Source organism: Xiphias gladius, chromosome 14, assembly GCF_016859285.1.
Source record: "Xiphias gladius isolate SHS-SW01 ecotype Sanya breed wild chromosome 14, ASM1685928v1, whole genome shotgun sequence".
Lineage (NCBI taxonomy): Eukaryota > Metazoa > Chordata > Actinopteri > Istiophoriformes > Xiphiidae > Xiphias > Xiphias gladius.
The window spans coordinates 14,200,191-14,226,440 of NC_053413.1; the positions used below are offsets into that span (position 1 = coordinate 14,200,191).

The window sequence follows — 26,250 nt, forward strand, 5'->3', positions numbered from 1 at the left end:
ACTAATGATCTCCTCCTCTTCTTGCTTTTTATCGCCTCTCCCGGAATTGGAACCCGCTGTTCCGCCAACCACCGGTCTCAAGAACCCACTTGTTGTAAATCATTGAGCGGTAAACAATAAAAAATAAATAAATAAATAAATAAAAATAAGGTGTTGAGATCAGAATGACGTTGGCGGAAAACAGGTGACGTCCTCTTGAGTGTTTCTGGGATGACTCTGCTGGACCACAAACAGCTCGACTGTGTCATACCTCTGCGCTGCCCCTTGCAGGGCAGCCTGCAGGCGGGCTGACCGGCGCTCGCTGATGACAAGCGTAGTGACGGCCTGCGCCAGCTGCGGGTGCTCAGAATAGCCCGGACAGGAACTGATCCAAACGCTCCAGGCCCGCGGTGCAACATTCAGGTGTCTGATAACCATAATGTCCGGTGCGTCACACCACGGCTTGACGGGAAGTCTTTACCCTATTTTATATGGATTTGGCGCTTTATAAGTGAGGCAAGTGCGCGCAGGCAGCAGTGGAAGAAAACTTGTCATCCTGCCAACTCAACAATACGTCAGAATATAACAGTTCTGCTTTGATTTTGAATTCCCTCGGAATTCTTTTCACTTTAAGCTACAATATGGGGCAGCAAGGCTCCAAATCCTCCCTAGAAGCGAGGGTGGTTTTCCACCGCGTTGGCGCAGGGGACATGTGTTCTGCTCCGTCCTCCGTTGTCCACATTCAGAGGAAGGTGACCAATCAGTCCGCCTGTCTTCACTCCCCTGCCCGGGCGCAGGAGAAGTCGATGTCCCATTCTCGGCCCCGCAGCCGCTGCGACACCGGGGGGTTGGTGTACGTGATGGATAACCCAACCGGCGGCGTGTGGGTGAAGCCGGGCGAGAACTGGACCAGGTCCTGATAGAAAAAATAGAAATCTCGAAGTGAACCACAAAGGAATTCAGCGATGGAATTAAGTCAGGCGCCCCGTGGTCGGATGCACTCTGTGCGTCCTTCGGCTCCGGAGTCTTGGAGATGCCGGTGATATGGGTTCCGGCTCTGAGTTGCGCCTCCACGAGTCAAGGTGCATTTAAATCGTCTCCGCGACACGAGAGAGGTGGCTGGAATGATCACTGAAATTTATTGATTTAGTCCGTATGAGACATTGTCGACTGGAAGGTGATGAAAATCGGTAAAGAGTGCCATGCGTCAGGCGCACGGCTTGTTTTCAACATGTTGGTGACACGACACTGCGTTAATAAGAGTAATTAAGAATGAAAACACCCGTTGAATGTTTTCAGAATAATGTGGACTAGGTCAAATAAATCAGCACTGGGAGTTGGATACTTTTGGGTCTTAATAACCGCTAACATCACCAGTGTGGTTTGTAAACACAGGGTACTTTGGCCGACTGGGTCAGAGTGAAAACTGCACCCTTCCAATGGCTGACCAACCTTCATTTATTTTTCCTCTTTTTACTTGACTTTATCTTTCTTTTGAGAATGCCTTTTATTCATCTATGCAATACCATAGCACGAAGAAACGTTTCTTTTAAATTAAACTTTTTTTTTTTAATGGTAGCTTGAGTATGATTGAATATGACTGGAGGACAATGAAGACCCACCTTGAGAGTTGAGACTTAATATTTGCCCAGAATGTCTTTCAATAACCCAAGTGTGTCATAGCAGCATAATTTCCCAGTTGTTTGTGGCTCCTTGTTTTCGAGCAGCTCTAGAAAATTCAAGGAGCTTTGGAGAAAGTGATGGTGCGTCTGAAGATTACAACAGCCACCTGACATTTGCCATTTCTGTCAAGGGGTTGTCACGGTGGGAGTGCGGGGACTGTTTGTAGGTTGAAAGTAACATTTAAAGACTTTAAAGTTCACTATATTTTCTTTATACAGAGGAGGCCAACGCCGGTTCAATGGGAAACTGCATTTATTTCTTTGGCTGGGGAAGTTTGGATATTGTTCATTATTATTGATAATTGTTCATCATGTTTACCTGTTGATTCTCACTTACACTGTGGAACGTGTGTTGTCCTTAAGTGAATAATAAAATTACTCAACTGAGTTGGAATGGATTTGAGTCAGATAATCACTGTATCTCGTATGTATTCAAGGCACTGCACACCAGGGTGTGTGTGTGTGTGTGTGAGAGAGTGAGAGAGACAGAGAGAGAGAGAGAGACACACACACACACACACACACCCTTTATTCTTTTTTATTTCAGAAGTATTTCCAGTGTTTTTATTGTCAGAATAATATTTGGTTTACAGCGATAAGCCCTAACTGAAGAATAGCAGAATATAGGCTGTTTCAGTAAAATGTCTTAGGATAACATTTTATAACCCATGCATGCACATTTCATAAAACATGGCTAACAGTGTTATGGCCACTGTAAAACCGATAGAGTATATCTCTACTTGTGAGAGCGCATATAAACTTATCTTCAGGTGCAAACTTTGATCCCTGGCGTGGCACCTCAGCGGGGAGAGCCCTGAGTGACAGTCAGTATGGAGCTAGTGGCTTATCTATTAAACTCCGGGCACCGCACTGAGCAAACATTGCGACAATAGGCTACTGTAAATGTGACTTGTGACTGTCCCACTTCAGTTGAAGCTCTTCGTCGCTCCACGTCGCCATGGGCCATCGAGGATCTAAACAACCCGAGGCGCAGGTTCTGCTCCTGGGCCTGGACAACGCCGGGAAGTCGACTCTCCTCTACAAGCTGAAACTCAACGCGCGTGTCAGCACCGTTCCGACCATCGGCTTCAACGTGGAAATGCTCGAGGCGAGAAAGAACGGGAAGAGCGTTGCCGTGACCGTGTGGGACGTCGGCGGCCAGGGGCAGATGCGACAGCACTGGGAGAGTTTCCACCCGGGCGCAGCAGCTGTCGCGTTTGTCGTGGACAGCTCCGACAGGCGGCGCCTGGAGGAGGCGCGGAGGGAGCTGGAAAAAACGCTGAGGAGCGACGAGCTGCCGGGCCGTCCGCTGATCCTCCTCGCCAACAAGCAGGACGTGGACGGCGCTCTGAATGCCACGGAGATCAAGGACAGGTTTAACCTGAGGAGGATCTGCTCTGGCCGGGATTGGTTCGTTCAGCCTTGCTCCGCATCGACGGGATATGGAGTTGAAGAGGCCCTCAGACGGGTGGTCCACATGGTCAAATTCCCATCAGACCGTTCGGCGATGAAAGACAATATCAAGGAAACAGTGCAATACCTAAGAGCGAGTAGCGGACATTAAGTTCTATTTAGAGGACATGCGGTGTTTTCACACCGCCACAATCTTACGAATGGAAATTTGAAATACGTTGATCTACAGCTAAACTCCTTTATACCGAGAATGAATCCTATTTAGAGAGATCCCACCTTTTGGTAGAGTCGACAGGGAAGAACCATTACGCAGTGATTCCTACGCGCTCACGCAGTTGAATTTTGCAGGATACTGAACAGTGAGTAAAGGCATCAGGGTGGCTGCTATGATGCCGTTGTAGATATCACAGGAAACACAACAGAGCCTACAGCGTAAAGTGTGCTACGGTGCATTAAACCCACTGCCGAGTGGCACAGGCGCACGATGGGTGACTGTGGAGATGTATGCATATCTCCTTTCAATTATTAAACAGGGGTCGGTTATCTCACGCAGCCACGTTCAAAGTGCATTCAACTCCGGTGTTCGCAGGGGCCCCTCACTGGTCCGGGATCAGTATCACAGCTCTTAGGCGAGGTTCTGGTGACATGGGGCACCGCGGCAGGGATCCTCGGGTGTGGGAAATCTCGCTGGCGTTCATCCTTTCAGTTCGGTAGTGGTGCATTTAGTAAAGTCGGTGATCTATTCACACGTTTCGATTCTCTTTTTCTGTCTAAAAAGCCGTTCACTCTGCAGTTATAAATACTGGTAAATCATTAGGGTTTTTTTTTGTTTTTTTGTTTTTTTTAAACAGTTATCCATCCAGTCTGCTGTGGTAAATGATAAGAAGTTGTCAATCAATGGTTCTTATTTCAATTTGATTCCCGATGAGCCAAAAAGAGAGAGCTGGCGCATAACATGCATCAGCCAACGGGACATGGCAAACCCAAACTTGGTCTAATTACTGGTTTATTACTGACCTGTGAAACATTAGAAGATCTATTAACATTACCAAAGCCATTGTCAACGGCTGCCTTGTCAGAAATGGGGCAACGAGCGATAAAATATTAGGTCAAAAATATTCTTGCACAGAGGCATACAGTTCAGGAAAACACCAGACAATGTCCTGGGCGGTTTGTTCAGGTTTTTCTTAAATATCCTATAGTGCTGTATAGTAAAGCCCCACTTTATCCATCTGACGTCCTTGTCATGTAGCTTGTCCCATGGAAGACTCCGGCCGTCCTCTGCCCCCGTCCCGCACCGTCTCTTCATACGTCGGGAGGCTTTTGCACTCATCGTATGTGGGCAGCTGGGCTCCTGGAGCTGGATCCATCAAGCCGTCCGGCGTGCAGCTCTCCACAAGCGGTTCCTGTGAAGTGGTAACAGTTGGCTGTCCGTTGTACGGCGGGCTGAGCTGCCTGGATCTAGAGCACAGCACTCTTTGGACAAAGTATCCGACGGCGAAGAGAAGCAGCATGATAAGAACCCCAGAGAGTTTCCGAGTGACCATGGCGATGTTGTAGTAAGTCTTGTCCACGAATGGCTTGCAACAGGTGACGGCAGTGGTGGCGTTTCCCTGCGCGCAGCAGACCTGGTCATCTCGACACAGGGCCTGTCCACACCTTCGGATGCAAAAAACGACGGTGCGGACAAGGAAGCAGACGGCGAGCACCGCCAGCATTCGGCATCTGTGGAGACACATCGCCGTTGTGTTCAGAGAAATGAGAGACGCGAGAGGGGGTCCAGCGAACCTCGACGACAACGCCTGGGAAACAGGAGACGGGCGAGACGAATCACTTGTGGATAATACGCTGAAAGACGCGTCGCTTGAAAGGCTGACGCAGAGCCATCATCAGCGCACCGCATGCCCAGAGGACTCATAAAAGTACTGGAGAAAAGAAGGGAAACGAACAATCAGCCGTCCATACGTTGGCACGTTGAATAGTCCGCACGAAGAATCCACCAGAGTACAACTGGGGCTACTCAGAGAGATGAATGTGCATGTATTCTCTCTGCAACAGATGAATATGCTAATAAGCTTGACAGTAACTCCTAAGTGTACTTAAGTGTGCCCAGGATTTATTATGCACTTAGCGGGTATACTGATGCGGCCAAGCAAATCGTAGCCTTACGTACAATGGCTTTTTCATTTGATATGAAAGTAAACAGGCGCCCAGGAAATCGACCAGTCGTGGGGTAAGCGCCGATAAATGACCATTGATTAATGATGAAGGTGGGATGGGACATTAAAAAAAAGCGGCCTGTCGAAGCCAGGGTCGGTGTTCAGGGACCACGGACAGCGCACAGCACGCCCATTGGAGAAAACAATGAGGGCGATGTCCGAGGTGCTGACTACTAAATGTTCTAGCTGGCAAGAGCACAACCATCTATTTCCATTTGCAATATAAGTACTGCTTCGTGCTCATTCAGGGGTCAAGTCAGGTCATCTCTTAAAAGGCTGCAATGTTTTGGTCTACTTCATGTCGGCTGATTTGAGTGTGTGTTATCTATATCTATCTATCTCTGGAAAAAAAAGAAGAAACCAATGCAAAATTATCAGTTTCTCTGATTTTACTATTTATAGGTATGTGAGTAAAATGAACATTTTTGTTTTAGTCTATAAACTACTGACATTTCTCCCAAATTCCAAATAAAAATATTGTCCTTTAGAGCACTGATTTTCAGAAAATGACAAATGGTCAAAATAACAAAATAGGTGCAGTGTTTTCAGACCTCAAATAATGCAGAGAAAACAAGTTCATATTCATTTTTAAACAACACAATGCTAATGTTTTAACTAAGGTAGAGTTCAGAAAATATTTGCTGGTCTTTCACACTGCTGTTGGGTGAATTTATGCACAAAAACTCAAGCAGCTCAGCTGTGTTTGATGGCTTGTGACCAGCCATCTTCCTCTTGATCACATTCCAGAGGTTTTCAATGGGGTTCAGGTCCAGAGTTTGGGCTGGCCATGACAGGGTCTCGATCTGGCGGTCCTTCATCCACACCTTGATTGACCTAGCTGTGTGGCATGGAGCATTGTCCTGCTGGAAAAACCAATCCTCAGAGTTGGGGAACATTGTCAGAGCAGAAGGAAGCAAATTTTCTTCCAGGATAACCTTTTACGTGGCTTGATTCATGCGTCCTTCGCAAAGACGCATCCTCCCGATTCCAGCTTTGCTGAAGCACCCCCAGGTCGTCACCGATCCTCCACCAAAACTAACAGTGGGTGCGAGACACTGTGGCTTGTAGGCCTCTCCAGGTCTCCGTCTAACCATTAGACGACCAGGTGTTGGGCAAAGCTGAAAATTGGACTCATCAGAGAAGATGACCTTACTCCAGTTCTCTATGATCCAATCCTTATGGTCTTTTGCAAACCTCAGCCTGGTTTTTCTTTGCTTCTCATTGATTAAGGGCTTTTTTTCTAGGTTTACACGACTTGAGCCCTGCCCCTAGGAGCCTGTTTCACACCGTTCTTGCCGTGCACTTCACCCTAGCTGCCATTTGCCATTCTTTCTGTAGGTCACTTGATGTCATCCTAAGGTTGCTGAGTTACATTCGAATGAGTTGACCGTCATCCCGGTCAGTGGAGAGTCGTTTTTTTCTCTCTGCCGGTCTGTACCTGTGTTGTCCCCAATGTCTGCTGCTTGACCTTGTTCGTATGAACTGCCATCTTAGGAATTTTAAGGATGGAAGCAACCTGACGCTCACTGTATCCCTCTGCCAGTAAAGCAAGAATTGAACCCTTCTTTTCCTCACTCAAAACTTTTCTTTTGGCTCGGTCAATTATTTTTTCCAATTACTTTTGAGGTACTACTAGCACTGTTTTTGCCATCTAGCTGGTCCTATTGCAAGAGGATAGTGATGACCACAGCAGTGGTTTTTATACCTTTCCTTGTTAAATAAGATTTGGTTCAAGTGATCACCTAATCAGTACCTCATTAAGTAGAATAAGGTGTGCTTGTGTTGGAATTCAACAGACATTGGAATGTATTGGCTGTCATACATATAGAGATGCTGATTTCAGAAAAATTTGCAGTGGTCTCAATTTTTTTCCCAGAGCTATATATATAAAATGCTATAAGTGCAAAATGCTGCCCCTGTCAACAAGGAATTTCCTAAAAGTCTGAATGAAAGGCTGGTGTAGACTGCAACAACGCCCCTAAAAAAACAGCAGTGGTACTTTCTTTACTCGCAATAGCTAGTAAATTTATTGAAATTATTTTAATACAAATACAACCTATAACTGAGTTAAGGGACCAAAAGCATACAATTTTGATTCAATTTCAAAAAGTAGACTTTTACCATAGTGAACCATGACAAATCATTTTACTGGATGTGGCAGGCGAAGCAAACATTTTATATCCCATTATGTACCCTCACAATGATTAATCAATTATGTGACTACACGATGAGTAGCTTGTGGGTTGTAATGGAGGGAAGTGCTCCCTAATAGCATGTCTGCTTTTCTCCTTGGTTCAAAATAGTCAACATTATGTTTGATGTATCTTTCCAGGGGGATGTCAAAAATGGATGCATTGTGTGTTGTGCACTGTGTTAAAATACACAAACACACACATCCACTTCTGTTGCTTGAGCCTAATGAGTCTGAGTGCTTAAAATCCAATACTAATTAAATTGTTTGCTAAATCCATATCAAATTCTTGGCCAAGAACTACAGGATGTTGGATTTTGTAAAGATCAGATATCGAAATAATGGAGAATATTGTGATGTCCGTGTGTTCTTGCATAAGGTAGATGCAACAAGAAGCGCCAAGTTAATGGTTTGAAATTTGTATAGAAAAGACAAGAACTGTAACAAAAACACATTTTAAGGAACATGGAAAATGTAAGTACTGTTCCTCTGAAAATGGCTGACAGTAAAGTTCACAGGAAAAAAAACTTTATTTAAAGTGATAAGACAGTCGAATGACGAGATTAATCTCTGGATTCGCAGGGTTTGGCATTTGTGTCAAAAATGTTTTCCCTGTTCATGGCAACAGTGAAATCATTGTTTTGTTTTTGTTTTTTTAAATCAACAGTCTCCAGTGTCCTATCCTTAGTCTCAGGTGGTCTTGTTCTTTGATGAAAGCACCATTTTGGAATCTGATGGTCTTGTTAGAAATTTGCTGGATGGGAGAACATTAAGGGGCCCCAGCTGCATAGTCTTCCCTGGAAAGCAAATCACATGGGGTCTCGTTAAAAACATGAAAGGCTCGGTTTCAGCTGCACTGAGGGTTCAATGAATAATTGGACCGCATAAAATAAACTGGTATATTCAAATATTCAAAAAAATAAATAAAATATTGTGTTTATCTACTGAGAATAAATTGAGAATGTACTCTTGTATTGTTAAAAAACAGTGCTGTAAAAAAAAAAAAAAAAAACAACAAACAAACAAAACTCAGACTTAACTATTTAGTCTGCATTAAAAACCCATCAGTAAATCCTGGGATTTGAATTTTTTGTAATTAGGAAAAACAGATTGTGCCTAGAAATGTGCCAAAATGTAACATGTGCCCATGAAGTTAGTTTAAACTTGTACATACAGTAGTTTAAAATAAAAAATAAAAATGCAATATCTGTTGTACTCACTTGCTTTGTCGTCCGTTTCTCTCTTCATTAATCTAGTAGAGGAATGAGGTGGTTGGTTGTGTTGGCTCTGGTGCATTCCTGGACGGATACGGATATAATTGGCTGGATTTTGTTCGGGTCTGTTCTGGACCAAACTCTCCTGTGAAACCGTGGCTTTGGTGCCGATGGTAGTTGGCGGGGGTTTTGTGGATGGAGGCTCCTCAACACGATGGGAGATATTGCAGCTTCTACATGTCCGGTCATTCCCATCAACTGACTGCCATCTGGACAAGACGGGAATTTTTAAAAACATACACGGAACTCCCGTCTGGTGAATGTTGTCAATAGAAATACAGCAGATATGATGTATTGTACCTTAAACAGAGGCAAACATTTTCAGATGATATGGCATTCAAGAAAGACAACTTTACTAATTTTGAGATAATACTGTGACACTATACTGACCATGCTGACTATAAAACTGCTTCATCATTAGTATAATACCTGTTCTCAATTAAAGAGCAGGCCCTGTTTTGTGAGCTGACACTTGACGTGATGAGAACAGCCTTCACATAGCAGGTTATGTAGACCTATGGTAGAGATATTAGTGAGAAATACAATCAAACTCCTCTTTCAGTCTCATGTATACTGAACAGGACAACGTAACAAATGCAAGTCTTACGCTGGCATGCACTTTTTACAATGAACCTTTGAAAAAGACAACTGACCTGGTTGCTGGGCTCCTGGTAAAACCTGAAAGCATCCAGCTGAAATCTCAGCTTGTGCTCCTCATCTCTCGGTAGGAAATGGGAGCTGGAGTTCGTCAGGTAAGCATCAGCAAGACATCTGTTATAGCAGCAAAGTGTTAGGAAGCACTTCCCAAATGAAAAAAAACTAGAATGATAGATTTTCCATTTTATGGTGGCAGGATGGAACTATTTAAGATGTGGTTTTGGCGCTCACCCATTATGCTCAATAAAGTCATATCTTAAGGTACCCTCTGCATCAGGAGTTGCTGTGGCAACACAGTGGTCAACATAGACTCGCAGGGGCATGTGGTTAGCAATGATGGTGGAGACTTCAAAATGAATGGGGTCACCCAGGTAATACGAATAAGATCCCTTCTCAAACTGCCAGTCATCTACAAAGATGATGAAAATAAAAACATCAATAAATATTTATAAAATGAAAAACCAACAGGCACCTTCAAAGCGAAGCATTACTAATACAAATGTTGCATAAGACTCCTCTGAAGATGCATGAGAGTAGAGGAAAGATGCTCTATCGCTGCCATCCTTTTAATACCAGTCATGAGTCGCAGACTGAAATCTATTTGGTCCTCAGCTGAGGTCCTGGAGACAAAAGGAACCCAGGTGGGATGCAGAGAAATGCTATCCACCGCATACTCCCTGAAAATAGAAAACCCGTTGTATTATTTCAATATTTACTCTTAGCCCTGTTTAGTTTTCCGAGGGGACTGAACGCAAGAATAATCGTATCAATAATTTAAAGAAGCTGCATCTTACACTGCACACAAACTACTGGGTCAGGAAGTGCACAGCTTACTTTTCATAATGGCATTCAACAGGAATGGTTGCTCCATCCAATCTAAGCAAGCCATCAGATGAAGCTTCAGGTGAGTAGACCAGAACATTGGAATAGATGATCTTCTCCCCTGTCGACTGGAAAACAATTTTGTCAGTTCTTCAGCATGTTCTTGACAAGGCAGAGGTTAACTAACCGAACACAGAGAGGTAGTCGTTTTAAGGGCGTATGAGGAGTCAGCAACACTTGCTGAAACCAACTGTCTAGACCTACACGGGCAGCTGAAACAACAGTGACGACTTTCTAAACACTCCACCTACGGTCGAGCCGCCACTTAAAAACAACGCGATGCTCACTGAGAGTGTAGTGCCACAGTCCATCAGGTGGGCCCGGAGGGTGAATTCCGCCTCCCCCGACGGGACTGATCCGCACGAACTCTCCTCGGCTACTGGATCCGAGCCCAGGCGAAGATGTCTGCCGTCCACCTGGAGGCCTGTATCAAACATGTCCGCCTGCACCACGACCTCCACCGAGTCTGGGTGGCACCGGACCACGACAGGCCGAGGCCGAGGCCGAGGCGGCGCTCCGAGCTCGGCGCCCTGCTGCTGTCTGACCGCGGACCCTTTGGGCTGGATGTCACCGTGGGTCCTGGTCGGGGCGTGGGCGTTCGCAGCGCCGGAGCCTCGGCCGTGCGTTAACCGGCTCTCTGCGAGCGTAGAAACTGAGAGAAGGACGATAATCCACCAGGAAGAGGTTCTTTGCAGGTTGCGGGCCATCCTTGGGCTCGAACATCCAGGTCTGGGAAGGAGTGACTCGGTCCTGCAACCGCTGAAAATACCCCCACAGGTGTAAGTGATTGACCTACTCAAACACACCTGGTTTTGACTGATTCTAGCCGTTTCATTAAGCGCGCACACGCCGTCGAGCGTGTCAACACAAGCGTGCTGGCCTATTTAGCATTTCTCAGTCTATGTAATTACACACAACTTTGTACATGTGTGCGCGGGTGCCGTGTTTGTTTGGCAGGGCTACGCGCGCTATGAGCTGACCTTCCCACCAGGCGGCGCCACATGCGCTCGGTCTGCGTCGAGACGGCATCGTGCAAGTGGACCGCAAACTTTATCTGCTCCGGGTTTCGCCTGTCAGGCCGCGTAGCAGCCAGTCTAATGCCGCTGCCCTGCAATAAATGCTCGGGGTCAAAGTGCTCAGCTTTTCTTTTTTTTTTTTTTTAATAAAGTTTTTACACATGTTTCGATTCAACCGTGTGACCATTCAGGAGGATGTAGCTTGTGACTGTCGTCCATCCCGCAGTACGATGCGCGGAGACCGCCCAGTGTCTTTAGTTCCACCGCATCTGTACCCGGTATCCCGCTCAGCCTGCCCCTCCCGTGCCCGACTTGGATTCATCCCCTTCAGCAAACTGTCTCACGCGTTCCCCGGGGGCAGGAACGTCACGTCGAAGCTCTCTCTCTCTCTCTCTCTCGACCCCAGCAACCACAAATCTCACTCGTCTCAGTTCAAAGCAAAAGCTGCTATTTCGCTTTCGGTAAGGTTTTGCGAACAAACCTACGCAGCTTACGTGCACGTTCGGAAAAACATGATTCCCACAACCAAAATGGCTAATTTTCAGTCGGCACTGAGTGAAGTTATGAAGACACCACAGAGCCTTCATCTGACCAAGAAAATCTTTACCTGGACACCCCACCGTCAACTCTTTGCTATGTGTAAATATAGTCTAATCCAAACACTACAGCGGAAATCAAATACGTTTTGACTGACTTTCACATCCTTCTGAATATCAAAAGACTTTTTACTGACATTATTATGATCCCCTGATAGTACGTTGATTATTAACACTGGATTTTCCAAATGAAGTGTGAACAAACACTCTACTGCATCCAGTTAATACTTAGTAATTCTCAAAAGGCTCAGCTGGTCAGGCTGAGTTGGTTAAAGGAAATTACAGTGAGGTGTGCAGTTAATAGTCCAGTGGCAAAATAAGGCCTTTTTTTTTTTTTTTTTAGGAATTAAGGACCATTAAATCAGAATTTCTCTCAGTTAAAGCGAGTTCAAAGTGTTCCTGCAATCACATATTGTTGTTTAGTAGCGAAAGATTAACCGACTGCTGTCAAGCTCTTACTTGAAAGAAGTCCAACGACTACATTTGATCAATATGTGATTGCTGTGACTATGAAGTGTCCCTGTAGATCCTTTTGATCACGGACAATATTACTTAAATCATCTCACACTAGCACATGATCTGGAATTAGACTGAAAAGTGATGAAATGAATGATACATCAGCAGGATTTATGCAGGAAAAATATTTATTTGATGAATATAAGAGCCAAGTGAATAACAATAATAAATAGTTCAAAATAAATAGTCCAGAATTAAATATAAATAAAAATCATGAATAAATAAATAGAGTATAGTCTGTCAATATCTTTTGTAAAAATGTACTTTAACACATCATCTTGATGTCAAATATAAATTACATGACTAAATGAAAATAATAAATATGTACCCTTGAAAAGCTATAAAGTAGACTGAAGTGTTCTCTAGATTATCTGATTGTAGCACAAACTGTGCGACTACAGAAACTGTAGTTCCTGTAGTCTCTTTGTAAAGTGTTTCTATGTAGCTCTCTGAAACTATTTCTGCGTTAGAGCTCAATAGAGAATTCATTTGGTGTGTTCGCCAGAGTTCATGTATCCAATGACTCTGTTGATTGTGATGGTGCGGACATGGAAGCCCTTCAGCACTTTGCAGAGCCTCAGCCTTTCATCGTAGGTGCTGAGACGGTCTGCAGCAGCCTTTAACATAAGAGACAGCCATGATGAAGGATTTCTCACAGTGATACACTAACCGGTCTTCCATAAGAGGTATGTACTACTTCATCCAGTTTTTTTGTTTGTTTGTTTGGTTTTAGCATAGCATTTCTTAATAAAAAGAAGTAACAAGTTTTTTGGATCTTTCTACAAGTTTGAAACCACAGAGACTTTAGTAAAAAAAAAAAAAAATTTGCAATGTATTTTCAACTCATCGTTGTGACATGCATCACTTACCTGCGCTGAGGCCAAGTCTGTGGGCAGGGACCATGCGAAGCAGTTCTGTTGAGAGCAAAGGATTGATGTTTACCATTTTACCGTGGGTTCAACGAACAGTTCAATGGTACAAGAGCTACTGGTGTAAAGATTGGCAGTGCGGGGATTTTGCATTGTGTAAAATGAGATACCTCCATGAATTCTCTGAGGCTGACCAGAACAGTTGGACCAAGTAAACTTTCAGGGTCCGGCTGAGCTGCGAGAAATTTGTAGTAGTGATGCAGATCCTCCCCAATGTTTGTCAGACATGACTCCTGGATCGCAAAACAGCAAAGTTAGTTATATTTAATGTTTACACCTTGGCTGAGATTATTTGGCTTTATATTTCTGTCAGACTTATTTTATCCGTATGAAATGAAGATAATCAAAACAATAGAAAAAAGGTATTCCTAAAGTAGCCCTTCTGTCACAGAGGCAGAACTTAACCTACCTGATCGAATTTTGCTTTAGCGAATCCAGAGCATGTTGATTCCTGTGGGACAAACTACATTTCTATGATTGTATTACAATGCAGAGGCACGGTCACAAAAGAATGAACAAAAGTTCTGTTTACTTGGACATAAAATAGATTTGCACAGACAGCAGCACGTTAGAATTATTTGTTATGTGATTTTCATTTCCGAATATTCTGCTTTGTCTCATACTTGAAATACATCCCAATGAAAAATGTGAGCTTTCGTTTCGTACCTTCGGGGCACACACAGATGGCGTGTTTGTCTCCGTGTTCAGTTCCATACCCTGCTTTGTGCAGTCGATCCCACTGAACAGGTTATTCTATGGCAGGGAAAGAAAGTTTTATTTCAAACTGCGAATTTAAGACAGATTAAAGGTGACAGTGTAGAAATTCATCTTCACTCAGTTGTGTAGGCCTACTTGTGTGAGAGCATCAGTGATGTTCTGTAGAAGTGTTCGTCCATATGAGACACATGAGTCTGTCATCGGTCCTTTACCCATCATTGGCAGAGACTGGCTGACTTGCCACAGAGGACAGCTGAGCACTAGGAGCAGGAGTGCCGGAGCGAAGCCTGGCAAAAAGAGAAAAATAGAGTCCGATTGGTAAATCTTGAAGTTCAACTATTTTCTTGCAGAGAGCAGATATTGCTCAGTTAGTGTATATGATACTCACAGAGCTTGATGAGTGGCATCTTGGGTAAGGCAGTTGCTTGCTGATTGCTTCTTGGCATCTGACTGAACTCAGACATTCTTAAGTGTTTTATACCCAGAGTGATGCAGGGATTTCCCTCATGTTGCACTAGCGTGTTGACACCTAAATGTAAAATGAAAGAGCAGAGTTAAGGTTGTGTAAATTCCTTTTCCGCCCCATATCACTAAATACCAAGGTGAAACTGGAATTAACAGAGACACTGATGAGTAAAAGGCCTATACAGATATCTTGAGTTTACCTTGGAGCTTCACACTGATGACTGTTCAGTGTTGACATTTCCAAAGAGGAGAAAGCAGAGTCAAAGGATTCTCTTGTATGTTATTTTAAACTGTAATGCTGAATGGTCACATCTAACATTTGTCCAGTATTGATCGTGTCCAATGTATTAATAATCACAAATAGAAGCATTTAATTTTATTTAATGTACCAGACAGAAAAAAAAAACCCATAGTGATTGACAACAGCTCTGTTAAAGGATCAGGTAAATCTGGTAGAAGTTGCCTTTTTGTTAGATAATGGGGATTTTTATCATATATATCTGGCATATTTAGGAAAAAAGAATTTGAAACATTATTTGTTTAATAACTTAAACCCATAAAAGCAGAATGTTAATTTGAACGCTGTCCATATATGAATGAGAAATTGGCTTTTAATGAAAAAGATTTATTTCTTATATTAATTTTTACATAAGTATTACAAATGTAATTTATACCTTTCAAAGCCAAATTATTTAAATAATTTAAAAAATGAGCAGCCGTTCGAGTTGGAGATTATTTATTGAGTCTTATAAATTCACATGTTGAAGTTATAGTATGTGTGATGTGTATGCTTCAAAGGTACCTTTCTTTTCCTTTTTTTCTTTTTTTTGGATCATTTACTTTTTTACTGATGATAATAAAAAAATTTAATAGGAATTGTATTTAGATCAACTGATGAGTAACTGAGTGTTACTTCTGTCCCCACGGTCAGGGCTGTTCCCCTTGTGGTAATCCTTCAGCAAACTCATTTACACTACATTTAGTGTTAACCTAAGTGTGAATGTGTGAATGAGCAGAGAAACACAACTGCTCTCATTGTGCAACTGTAAAACCGAGTATGTGAATGAGAGCAGTCCCACTTTCCCATATTGTACTTGATGACACAATTTTTAGGTGCGTGTCTTTTGTCATCATTTGGTTTTACTGTAAATATTGACCCATGTGGATTTAGTTGGAACGTGTGATGCAAATCAAATCTCATGAAAACCAGCTAAATACAAGAAAAGTACACACCATTGAAACATTTATTATTGGAATTTTTTTTACAATCATTATACAGTACATTAATCAACTGAGCAAACAATAAAAAAAAGGAAGTTTAACTTTGTGTTAAATGACATTCTTAAAAAGCTGAGAGTGAAAACATCTAAACACAGCCAGACAACAAGGCATGTTCTTCATCCTTTTAATAAAGTATCTTTTAACATTTACATACAGTATGTCCATAAACCTTTTAAACAGATAAAATAAATATGTGTTTAGGCAGTGGTTTATTAATATATTTGTGTTACATTTTTTATTATGTTAAACTTTTTTTTTTAGCATTGGTAAATTGAGCATAACAAAAATCACGTTGCATATTTTTACTAAGAGGCTGTGCCTCCATTTTTTGCGTCCTCTATCCCTATATATTAACCCAAAATAGTTTTTGAACCCACGTCTTGTCATTTTGTCTATTGTATCAAGTATCTCCACATTTAACAAATACAAATTTGTCTAGATAAAGTTCAAAATGTTGTCTCATATAGCTCTTAACACATATTTAAAGCAGGTGGAAACTGTTAATTCCAATTTTGTGTCTAAATGATCTTTACAAGATCTCTGTGAAGCGTGTAGACAACCTGTGAAACTAAGCTGCAGGCAAGCACGGATACAGACTGTTCATCATTTTCTGCTGCAACAGCTCAGACAGTAGATGTTTAATAGTGAATTCCAGTGTTAAACAGCGATGACACGGTGCTATTAGTGAAAGAAAGATTAAACGGGTGAGTGGGGCATATCTACAGAAGAACGGATAAATCTTCTTGATCACTATAGAGACAAACAAAAGACAAAGTTAATTAATCTTCATTTCAGTCAGGTGCGAGCCCTGAAAGTCATCATCCTCTCTGTGACAAGTGAGAAACAAGGTGTGCAGGCGCTCCCTCTGACCCAGCATTAACATACATGAGTGTAATGTGCAAAATCATAGAGGTAAATCAGTGTTAGGGACGGAATTAGGTCAAGAGGATTCCCCTAATTCTGTGAAATATGCTTTGATTAATCATGCTGAGTGGAAGTGAAAAGCCTGCACAAAGTCAGCTGTGTCCATACCGACAGCAATGGCCACCTCGGTCCTTCGACAACATCCGGCGGTGCACCACTTTACGTGTGTGTTAATAGCACGGATGGAGTTTCCTTAGTAACACTGGTGACAGTCCATGAAGCGCTTGGATGAAGAGCAGAGAGACAGACGTGAAGACAAGGGTGTTTTATTTAGAGACAGCTTTCTCTGCCTGGTGCCGCTGATGGCTGTGAGCGTGCCTGCCACAACAAAGACAAGACGTAGATTAGAGTGATCTCAGGACGTCTACCGAAAATATTTAATACTTGATATTAAATAGACAAAGAACGGCCAGTGAGGTGAGAGCATCACCTGGTGAGGTCCTCTATGTCCACCAACATGGCGTCCTGCTCCACATGGAGCTCATCCCTCATCAGCAGCAACTGCACCAGCTCCTCATTTAAACCTGTGTCAGATTACGGATGCAATTCACTAAAAGAGTAATAGACTGAGGGTGTCACTGTTCGGGTCAAAGGGGAAAATTTGTTGGACAGGAGGAGAATTTAGCACCCCGGTCTGTGAAAATGGTTAGAAAACTCCCATATTTTGAACCACAACTTTTACATTTGTCTTTGAAGGTTTTTTTTAAGGCTGACTGATTGAGTCTTTTGACCTCCATTGAATATTTCAGAACAGTTAAAGTACAGAAAACTGGTGCTGTTTTTCTTTGTTCTAAAAATCTGACGTAATAAAGATAAATGTTTTCACCTGCCACCAAAATGGGAAGACAGTAGTTTAATTTTGTAAGAACAGGGGATTTGTTGAGTTTATGAAATACTTCCAGATGATGGTTGTGTCATATGTGTGTGTATCTCTGTGTTTGTTGGGTGTGTGTCTATGCTACTCACTCTGAATCTGTGAGTGTAAGTCATTCGTGATGACTTGCAGCTGTCCAAGACTCATGTCCCTCATGTCTCCTCGCCTCAAATTCCTCTTCATCAAACCCTCGCTGATGTGAGGCAAATGGGGAAGCTGCATATGTAAACACACACAGACAGGAAATTGCTGCATATCAACATTTTCAAAATGGCCAAGAATGTGAAATACAACTAAAACGGTGTTATTCAATTTTGATCACCTGGGATCAATGTGTCTATGTGGGTTTGCAAATGTCCTTTATCTATCAACAGCAGGACAAATTTTCTGCTCTTTTGTTTACCAGTATCAGGGGTTTTCTTTTGGTCACACATATACATCCACTTTTAAATCCTGACTGACCTTCTAGTCAGAAAATGCAAGTATGTAATACTGTATTTATTGTGTTTAGTTTTCTGTAATAGCAACTTACAGTCATTCTGCTTTTACTCTTGGATAATTTGTTGCCCTGAATCATCTCCTAAAATGGAAAGAGGTCCCCTCACTCACTCACAGACAGACAGACAGACAGACAGACACACACACACACACACACACACACACACACACACACAAAAATCGATGATCTGCTTTTCTCTCTCTCATTGACTAACCAAGTCAGCCACAGGTGAACGTCTGTGCACTTGGATTTGCCTCTCCACCTCCACCTGCATGCGAGCCATGGGTCGAGCTAGAGCCAACGCCACCCGGGCCTCCTCCTGCAGTCTCCGCTGCACCCGCCAGAACCCGCTGCAGTCATCTAAGGGGTCTGAGTCCTCCTCTGCCGTGTCCCGGTCCGATAACGAAGAGCTTTGCTTGCTCTGGAGAGGAAGTGATATTATGATGTAACAGCTAATGTGGTTCTCAGAGGTTATTGCAAAGAGCAATGAGAGCAGCGGGACGAGACAGAAACACACAAACCGTTCATACACAAAAAACACAGAGACGATATCTAAGCTGTGCATACCACAGGGGACAGCGGTGTGTCCAGACTGGTTTCTGTCCTGCTGTCCTCAGCATCACTGTCTTTGTCACTGCTGCTGTCATTGACAAAACACACTTGCAGGTTCACCCCACCCTGCAGCCTGAGAAGAAAAACACAAAGGGCGAAGAACATGAGAAAGGAAATGCTGATGTTCGGTCAGACACTCAAAACATCTTCAAGCCATAATGAAACCTATATGGAGAAATGGGGAATTACTGATTGGTTTTAGTGATTTTGTTTACACACAAAAAAACAACAACATTTAAATGAAAGAAGCCACAACAAGTAGGACTAGGCAGGAATTTAGGGGTTAGATTTATCCTAAACAATATGATCCTAGATCACCAAGATATTTTACAAAATTGTGTTTATTCAATCACAAAGAAAGGAGTGGAAAGTGGAAAAGCCACGAAATGTTTGAAAAAAAGTTCAATCATTTGTAGAAGTCTAAAGTGAATAATAACAAACACATTTAATTTAGGTGAATATTGTAATTTCCACAAAAAGGCAAAACTATCACCAAAAAGTTTTGTAGCTGTCTGTATAGCACTGTACATCATGTGCCAGACTCCATGGGGAATCGCCTGAATTCTTTTGTACAGTGTATGACAGGAAGAGCACTGCTGTTTTTTCTTTTCTTTTCTTTTCTTTTCTTGGAAATAATAGCAGAGATGGGTGATCAATGGCAAACTTCTTATTGCTTTTGGGTAAACAACTAGGTGGCAGGCTGTTTTTCATGGTTTGGGTTAGATACAAGGGAAATCTTAATGCTGTAGCATAAATGATATATTATGATACAATGTTGTGCTTTCAACTACGTGGGGACAGTTTTTGGAAGACCCTTTCCTGATTCAATATAAGTGATGTCCTTAAAGAAATGGTCTACTGATTCGGAGTTGGTGTGGAAGAACTTGACTGCCCTGCACAGACCTTTGACTTCAACCCCATCCAGCATAGAATGAATTGGAACAGCAGCTGTAACCCTGGACCTTATCTCCCAACATAAGGGCCCAACCTGACCTCACTTATGCTCTTGTAGATGAATAGGAGCAAATCTTCTGGAAAGCCTTCCAAGAGGAGTGGAGGCTGTTATAGTAGCAGACTAATGCCCGTAGTTTCGGTATCACAGGTTCAACAACTGCATGTTGAGGTGTCCATATACTTCTGGCCATTAGGTGTACTGATGTTAGTAATGTCACAAAGTGTGACCTAATCAAGTAAGAACAAAAGCAGCTGAAAACCTCAAAAAAACAATTAAAGTCACAAACATAAAATCAGGCCCTCCAAAGCAGTTACAGAGAAACCATTGAAACCTTAACCTCAGCTTTTCCAAGAGCTCAAAACACAATTCACTGAATTCCAGGTCACGATGCTCTGACTGAAAGAACCTAACAATCCAAAGTAACGCCCCCCCCTCACACACACTAGGATGAGAACAATAACATATACAAAATCTCACGAGCTAAAAAGGTTGGTGTTGGAATTTCCACCCCAAACTAAATCCCAGAGGGTGCACATTTACCTCCAGTGGAGGTCACATGACTCCATACCCATCAATCACAACCCTGGATTCATATCAGGCATCACTTCTTCTTTCAGAGACATTTGGACCACAGACAGAACTGCACTTCCTCAAAACATAGCCAGTACCATGGGGTGGTGGGGGGGGGGCTTGTTTAATATAAATGTCCCGTCAAATGAAAAAAGTTACTCATGGTCAAAGTTGTCATCAAAAGAAAGCAGAGGAGTGTTTTAGGTGTAGTGGCTTCGGTTAACCAACTTGTGTCTGATGTAATGCAACTCTTTCCGATGCGTGTGTGTGCATGTGTTTGTGGGTGTCCCGGACCTAGATTACAAATATGAAATACCAATTTCATGGGAAAATTTCCTATAGTTTTATTTTATATGTCAAATCTAACGTATATATCATTCCACCTATATTTATAATTATTCTTGGAATGAAAACTTTAAGACACAAAATATTCTTTAAAATCTAGTAGTTAAAGAATATTAGTATTGCATTTTTATATAGGTTAGCGCATGTCACTAATGCCTTACAGGTGAAAAAAGAAATAAAATAATTGGAGATATGATATGAAAAATGTTATGATCTGTTTACATGTGATGGCTTTTGTAGCAGCTAGTGAAGTCATTTTGAATGCTAGATATTTCATTTTAGCACCAGACACTTGTCTAACGTCTAATCTATATCCCAACTTGAGAATTTCTTCAGAATTTGTCAGACTCATGAATCTGCGGCATCGCTCAGCAATAGAGGTTAACCACTGTGCCACCTCTGCTGTGAATACTCTCTCCATACCGGTGTTTCTTTGTTCTGTTGCTGATGGTAAATTAGTTATTGTTCAGCTCAATGACAGTTCCCATGGACTGACTGTAAACCCGACTGTGGCTTTCCGGGAAATGTTTCATTTTCCTTTTGAATTATTAGTTAAGTGAATCACTTATTCTACTGCTCTGTTTGTTACCAGGTCATAGACACAACATAGACATAAGCACAAGATAATTCAACTTATTTGCGTAACCCTTCCTATTGCACTGCACTGCACTCCACTAAGGACCCGCTGTCATTTACTGTCATTTGCCATTGAAACCTCGGAGCCAAGAAGGCACTCCAGTCAGTTTTATCTTTTGGATTTGTGTGTTTTTTAATTTATATTCTTAGTTAATATATATATATAGTAAGCTACTGAATAGCTCCCTCTCCTGGTTGTCAAACAACTTGCTTGTACTTGCCATGTAGACAGAGCTCAATCAATTATAAAAAATGCCAACTTTTTAAGAGCTAAGAAAAACTGTCCTGTTTTCTGCTTTGTGACAATCCATTTTTCAGACACTCCAATTTCCTTTTCTTTTTTTTAATAAATAAAAAAGGGTTCCTCTATCCATAAATGAACACGTCATTTTTAACTCTATCTGAAAAATTCAAAATCGCCAAATTGGGAGATACATGGTTTTTTTAAAACTGGACAGCAAAGTTGCGACAAAGATGGTTAGACTGATGCTGATATATAGGTTTGTCACTATGATGACCAAGTATTCATTTAAATGCCTTACATTGGCCAGTTGTGCGGTTTAAATTAGAAGGTTCCTTATATCGGACACATCTGCAGTCTACAAAACCTGCAATTAAGTTTTATGTTTAGGCTTTAAAATTTATTTATAATGTTTTCTGTTAATCAATAATTAATTGAATCTGGGGAGTATATCAATGTTTCCATGACATTATTCCCAGAATAAAATATGTAAAGATCTATAGAGCTTAAGTGTCAGCTGTCAGCAGCTAAATAACAAAAATACTGGTGCCAACCTTCAAAAGGCTACATTGATCAAACCGTAACACGCTTGTATTCAAACACTCGATTCAAACCCACCGGGAGGACGGGCCGTTCTTGCTGCAGCTGGTATAGATGACTGGCTCGTCGTCATAGAAACTGCCAAGGGCAAGTTTCTGCCTGATGGACTCTCTCTCATTCCTCTGGGCCTGCCAGAAACCCAGAAAAATACAAGAATACAAAGAATATTAATAAAAGAGCTGCGGCTGTACTGCTATCTCTGCTTGGGTGATCAAGTGGGACATACTCGTGGGAAGAATTACTATAATTGCGATTTAAATTTGACCTATAAATACTTGTATGGTACATAGGCAATTTCTGGTTGAAAAGAGGTTAAAAGGAAAGAGGAGAAAAATAAACTAAGGAGGAGGGACAAATATGGATAATGTAGGGGAAACGTGTAGATGGAAAGAATGGAGCAAAGTCGTTCAAACCGATTTCCTGTCTTTAAGACATTAAGATCATCCCGCTATGGGCTCACATAAAACTCTGTCATTATGGTTGCATAAATATTTTATTTACACTATCAAAGCGTAGCTAAGATATCAATAAAAATTGATTCTGTGCTTTCTCTTCTGCTCTTCCATAAGACATCAGTATTTACATAACACTCTTCCTCTCTTTTCCTATTCTGTCTGTAAATAATCACTTAACCCAGATTACCACGTTTAAACAGTCCTTGTAAAATTCTACAGCCAGCCATACACAGAAAACAGAATATCCCGTTCCCAGGCTATCCATGTCATACAGACACTACAAAAAGTACTGGACTACATCGATATGCTGGTTAAAAAGGCACATCTGGAAGATCCATGTGCTCTGATTTCCTCCCACAGTTCAGGTCAGGTGAGGTGGAAACTCTACATTTGCTCGCAGGTTTGAATGTGAGTGTTAATGTATTTATTCTTTACCTGTGGTAGTGACTGACTGACAACCCGCTGACAACCTGTCCAGGATGCACCCTGCCCCTCACCTGATGGATCCTGGGATAGACTACAGCCCCCGTGGGTGTAAATGAATGAATCTGGAAGATTCTGGCCACATTAACAGTGCCCTAATAACATTCAACATGGAGGGGAAGGATGTGGTACATTTTTTTTCTTACCAGGTCCACACACAAGACCTAAAAAAAGAAGAAAAAAGTCCATACTGTTTTTAAGTATTTGTACGTTAATTTTTAACTGTATCTAGTTCTGTCTCCAGTGAAGTGAACAGCACTTCTTTTAACAAAGTATAGCAAGCAACAAATCTTTAAATTCTTTGGTATTCAATTGCAACCACAGGACTATAATTGCTGTAAGTCATAAAGTACCAGCTTCTTTGGCTTAACTTTAAGCTCATCTTCAAGCTAGCAGCTAATATCTACAGTAAAATGGTTAGAAATGTCGTGTCATTCTGAACTGGTTTTTCACAACTCCCAATATGTGAATTGTCTGTGACTGAAATTTTCTCTCCTCTCCTCATATTTATTTCCAGCCATGGCCTCACCTAGTTGCTCAACATCCAGCATCCTTTCCTCCTCCCCCTCCTCCTTCTCCTCATCTTCTTCTCTTCCTTCTTCAGTTTACATCCTTCCCTGATTCGTTTATTATTTCACTTCAACTTCCACTCTAACGCTGCCCTTAGATCTCTTTTTTTTTTTTTCAACTACAAACATTTTTAGGTCCTTTCTTGCTGCCTCGGATTCAAAGTCTCACAGCTTTCGTCTTGATGCAGACAAAAACCAGACGAAATGCTTCATCACAGCATGATTTTCTATTCTGGCACCATGGGTAAAGAACTTTTATATTATGTGTGTGTTCGTCTGTGACACACACACACTCTCATCACCAACAGCCATTGAATAACACTGCCAAAATTAGAGTTGTTTTTGTTATGTGTCAGGGTTCTCTCTCTAAATGACCTGAAAAACCGGCCCAACACACACACACACACACACACACACACACACACACTTTTTTTGTGACGCATCATTAGATGAGTCAGTGGTGTAAGGGCATAAATAACAGTTGATCGCCGTCACTCTCCCAGCCAACGCTCTGCCTCCTGCGCATCCACTTCAGACAACCGGATGTCCTCCTCACCAGCAGACTGACCACACACAGATACACACACATGCACACGAACAAATACAGATTCAAACACAACCTATTTTACAATTCCAGAAGAAAGTATGTTAGTGTAAAAGCACCTTATGGTCTCTGTAAATGATGTAGAATGATTTCATTTATGAAAAAAACTGAGCAGAGCATGTTATATGATTTATATAGACATAAATCACAGAAGAGATGTTAAAACACAGAGATAAGCAGGCAAATATCACATATGAACACACCCACTCCCTTTACAATCACACATCCACTCATCCAGTATGGCTGATTCATCTACAGCAGCACACCCATGATGGATACCGATACCTGCCCGTAAATATTATGCTACATACTCTAAGCCATCCAAATTACACACTACCACAAACAAACACAAATCCACACACCTGGTAAACACGTTTCTCCTGGTGCACCATCCTTCAGCGCATCGTACTAAAACAGCCGCCGTACCCTTCTCTACACTGCAGTGAAGCTAGACCCAGGAGACCCTCTCATATACTGCAGCTCTGTACAGGAGAGTGAGGGAGGGAGGAGAGAAGCAGGAGAGAGAGGAGGGGGGGTAATGTGGGAGCAGGAGAGGAAAGAGTGGGAAGAGACGGAAGCAGAGGAGGAGAGAGAAATGGAAGAGGGAGGGGAGAGACAGAGCTGCTCAGCGCTGCCATGGCTCTCCTGATCTGTTATCTGTTCCTCCATCTTCCTCACAGGCTTTCTCTCTCTTGGTTTCTCCTCTATATCTTTCCTTTATCAGAAGGAGATGGACAAATAGCTCCTAGAAATCTGTGTCCTGATAAGAGGAGCCAGATGTTATATATTTACAGATATTATATGATGGGCTAGAAAGCGAGGCTAAACATAGTCTAATAAATGAGACTACAACACTGGAAAAAAAACCCCATTAAAGAGGCCGCAGCTGATCAATGACAGCTCGTCAAATAAATGTCAACACTTTTGTGCAACACTGACATGGTGCCTGCCTCTTGGCCCAAAGCAGAGTGGTGAATTTTTAATTACACTTTATCTGTTTGTTTTGTCTCCTAAAGGAATCTCCTCCAGCCCCATTCCACATCACAAATTCAAGTGTGATGGGCCGTAAGAGAAACAAGGAAGAGCAGGGTGCACATGTCCACACGTGCGTACAGAAACATAAATACACGCACACATACTCACAATTAGTTCCCACATTGCTGCGTCACAATGCCGCAGTGGGATGATTAAACAACAAAACATTTTGAATGATCTTTCATGCTACATCAGCATCAGGGGTCAAATATCCTCAGGCTCTCCATGCCACACATTTCTCAGGCCATTATAATCATATACTGTATCCACATATATACATATAAACCAGATACAGCATAGCCCAGGACCGCAAATGCTGTTATGTACACATTGATATATATTGTATATCATCAGCTTCTGCTCATTTAATTTCCTTTTAAACCTGGACTTGTGCTAAATCCCCTTCTTGATCTTGTCTCTGTCTGTTTTTTTCTGGTCAAGAGATGTAGTAGAATTTGTCAAAACAAATGGACTCAAGAGGGAGTAATTCAGTGCTTGTGTGGCTCAAACAGGAACAGAGGAAGTCAATCACTCACAGAGATGCTGGAGAGTCTGGTTCGCCCTCCACTGTAACAGTCTTCTGCCTGTGGTGCAAAGATATCCTGGAGCTCTTCAGCCCAGCTGCAGCTGTTTTCCATGCAGCGTCTTCCTCGTCTCTGGTGTTGTATGTCACAGTTGCCATCATCTCCACAGTGCTCCCACCAGTGGCCTGCTGTGGCCTTTCTCATAAATACTACTCCCTCCTCTTCCTCATCCATGTCCACATCATAGATCTCCATGAAGGCAAACTGTGTGGAGTGGGTGGGGCAGATGTCACGTTTGGGGGAGGGGCTAAGAGCTCTGGCAGGGAATATGGCCAAAGATAGACTGAAGATATTCAGTGGTGGGGGACAGATTTCGGACTGAAATCAACCACCTGAATGCTGGCAGTATCAATCCCTTTCATTTCCGTGGTGTCTTTGATTTCCCTGTGATAGTGCAGATAAAATAAACTGATTCATAGAACTGCAACATGGGCTTTAACATCAAAC

The 26,250-nt window shown here is 42.2% G+C and overlaps 4 protein-coding genes across 5 annotated transcripts; 1 reads left to right on the top strand and 3 right to left on the bottom strand.

The window, feature by feature from the left end:
- Positions 1–2,575: 2,575 nt before the first annotated feature.
- arl14 (ADP-ribosylation factor-like 14) lies at positions 2,576–3,904 on the top strand. Its single transcript, XM_040143922.1, has one exon. The coding sequence runs from the start codon at positions 2,620–2,622 to the stop codon at positions 3,223–3,225; it is 606 nt and encodes a 201-aa protein (XP_039999856.1). The 5' UTR covers positions 2,576–2,619; the 3' UTR covers positions 3,226–3,904.
- Positions 3,905–7,416: 3,512 nt separating this feature from the next.
- On the bottom strand, positions 7,417–11,192 carry zp3b (zona pellucida glycoprotein 3b). The gene is made up of 8 exons (XM_040142690.1): positions 10,585–11,192; positions 10,250–10,365; positions 9,989–10,092; positions 9,647–9,824; positions 9,412–9,529; positions 9,188–9,273; positions 8,705–8,967; positions 7,417–8,281 (listed from the first exon to the last, which is right to left on the bottom strand). The coding sequence occupies exons 1-8, from the start codon at positions 11,002–11,004 to the stop codon at positions 8,175–8,177; spliced, it is 1,392 nt and encodes a 463-aa protein (XP_039998624.1). The 5' UTR covers positions 11,005–11,192; the 3' UTR covers positions 7,417–8,174.
- Positions 11,193–12,910: 1,718 nt separating this feature from the next.
- Positions 12,911–14,567, bottom strand: LOC120799320 (interleukin-12 subunit alpha-like). Its single transcript, XM_040144410.1, has 7 exons — positions 14,460–14,567; positions 14,207–14,358; positions 14,021–14,107; positions 13,764–13,805; positions 13,465–13,587; positions 13,295–13,339; positions 12,911–13,042 (listed from the first exon to the last, which is right to left on the bottom strand). The coding sequence occupies exons 1-7, from the start codon at positions 14,533–14,535 to the stop codon at positions 12,911–12,913; spliced, it is 657 nt and encodes a 218-aa protein (XP_040000344.1). The 5' UTR covers positions 14,536–14,567.
- A 1,373-nt stretch (positions 14,568–15,940) lies between these two features.
- On the bottom strand, positions 15,941–24,654 carry LOC120798436 (schwannomin-interacting protein 1-like). Of its 2 annotated transcripts, XR_005708705.1 has the most exons (8): positions 24,547–24,654; positions 22,092–22,201; positions 18,682–18,799; positions 18,329–18,535; positions 17,708–17,831; positions 17,172–17,265; positions 16,850–17,059; positions 15,941–16,567 (listed from the first exon to the last, which is right to left on the bottom strand). XR_005708705.1 is itself a non-coding variant. In XM_040142667.1 (7 exons), exons 1-7 carry the CDS (start codon positions 24,574–24,576, stop codon positions 17,008–17,010), a joined length of 735 nt encoding a protein of 244 aa, XP_039998601.1. In that variant the 5' UTR covers positions 24,577–24,654; the 3' UTR covers positions 15,941–17,007. The 2 variants fall into 2 exon arrangements, 1 of the variants encoding a protein (XP_039998601.1); XM_040142667.1 differs by having other exon boundaries at positions 15,941–17,059.
- Between the last annotated feature and the right edge of the window lie 1,596 nt (positions 24,655–26,250).

Bases quoted from the DNA above. Each gene is read 5' to 3' on its own strand.
- arl14 (XM_040143922.1), top strand. From the start codon at position 2,620: ATGGGCCATCGAGGATCTAAACAACCCGAGGCGCAGGTTCTGCTCCTG.
- zp3b (XM_040142690.1), bottom strand. From the start codon at position 11,004: ATGGCCCGCAACCTGCAAAGAACCTCTTCCTGGTGGATTATCGTCCTT. The intron at 10,366-10,584 runs GTGAGCATCGCG...ATTGTTTTCCAG, and splicing joins ACTGTGGCACTACACTCTCA to TCGACAGGGGAGAAGATCAT. The intron at 10,093-10,249 runs GTAAGCTGTGCA...TTCTATTTTCAG, and splicing joins GTTGAATGCCATTATGAAAA to GGAGTATGCGGTGGATAGCA.
- LOC120798436 (XM_040142667.1), bottom strand. From the start codon at position 24,576: ATGGTGCACCAGGAGAAACGTGTTTACCAG. The intron at 18,536-18,681 runs GTATGCACAGCT...CTTCCTCTCCAG, and splicing joins ACACACCGCTGTCCCCTGTG to AGCAAGCAAAGCTCTTCGTT. The intron at 17,060-17,171 runs GTGATGCTCTCA...TTGTTGTGGCAG, and splicing joins GACATAGAGGACCTCACCAG to GCACGCTCACAGCCATCAGC.
- LOC120799320 (XM_040144410.1), bottom strand. From the start codon at position 14,535: ATGTCTGAGTTCAGTCAGATGCCAAGAAGCAATCAGCAAGCAACTGCC. The intron at 14,108-14,206 runs GTAGGCCTACAC...TCCCTGCCATAG, and splicing joins TCACTGATGCTCTCACACAA to AATAACCTGTTCAGTGGGAT. The intron at 13,340-13,464 runs GTATCTCATTTT...TGCTCTCAACAG, and splicing joins GCCTCAGAGAATTCATGGAG to AACTGCTTCGCATGGTCCCT.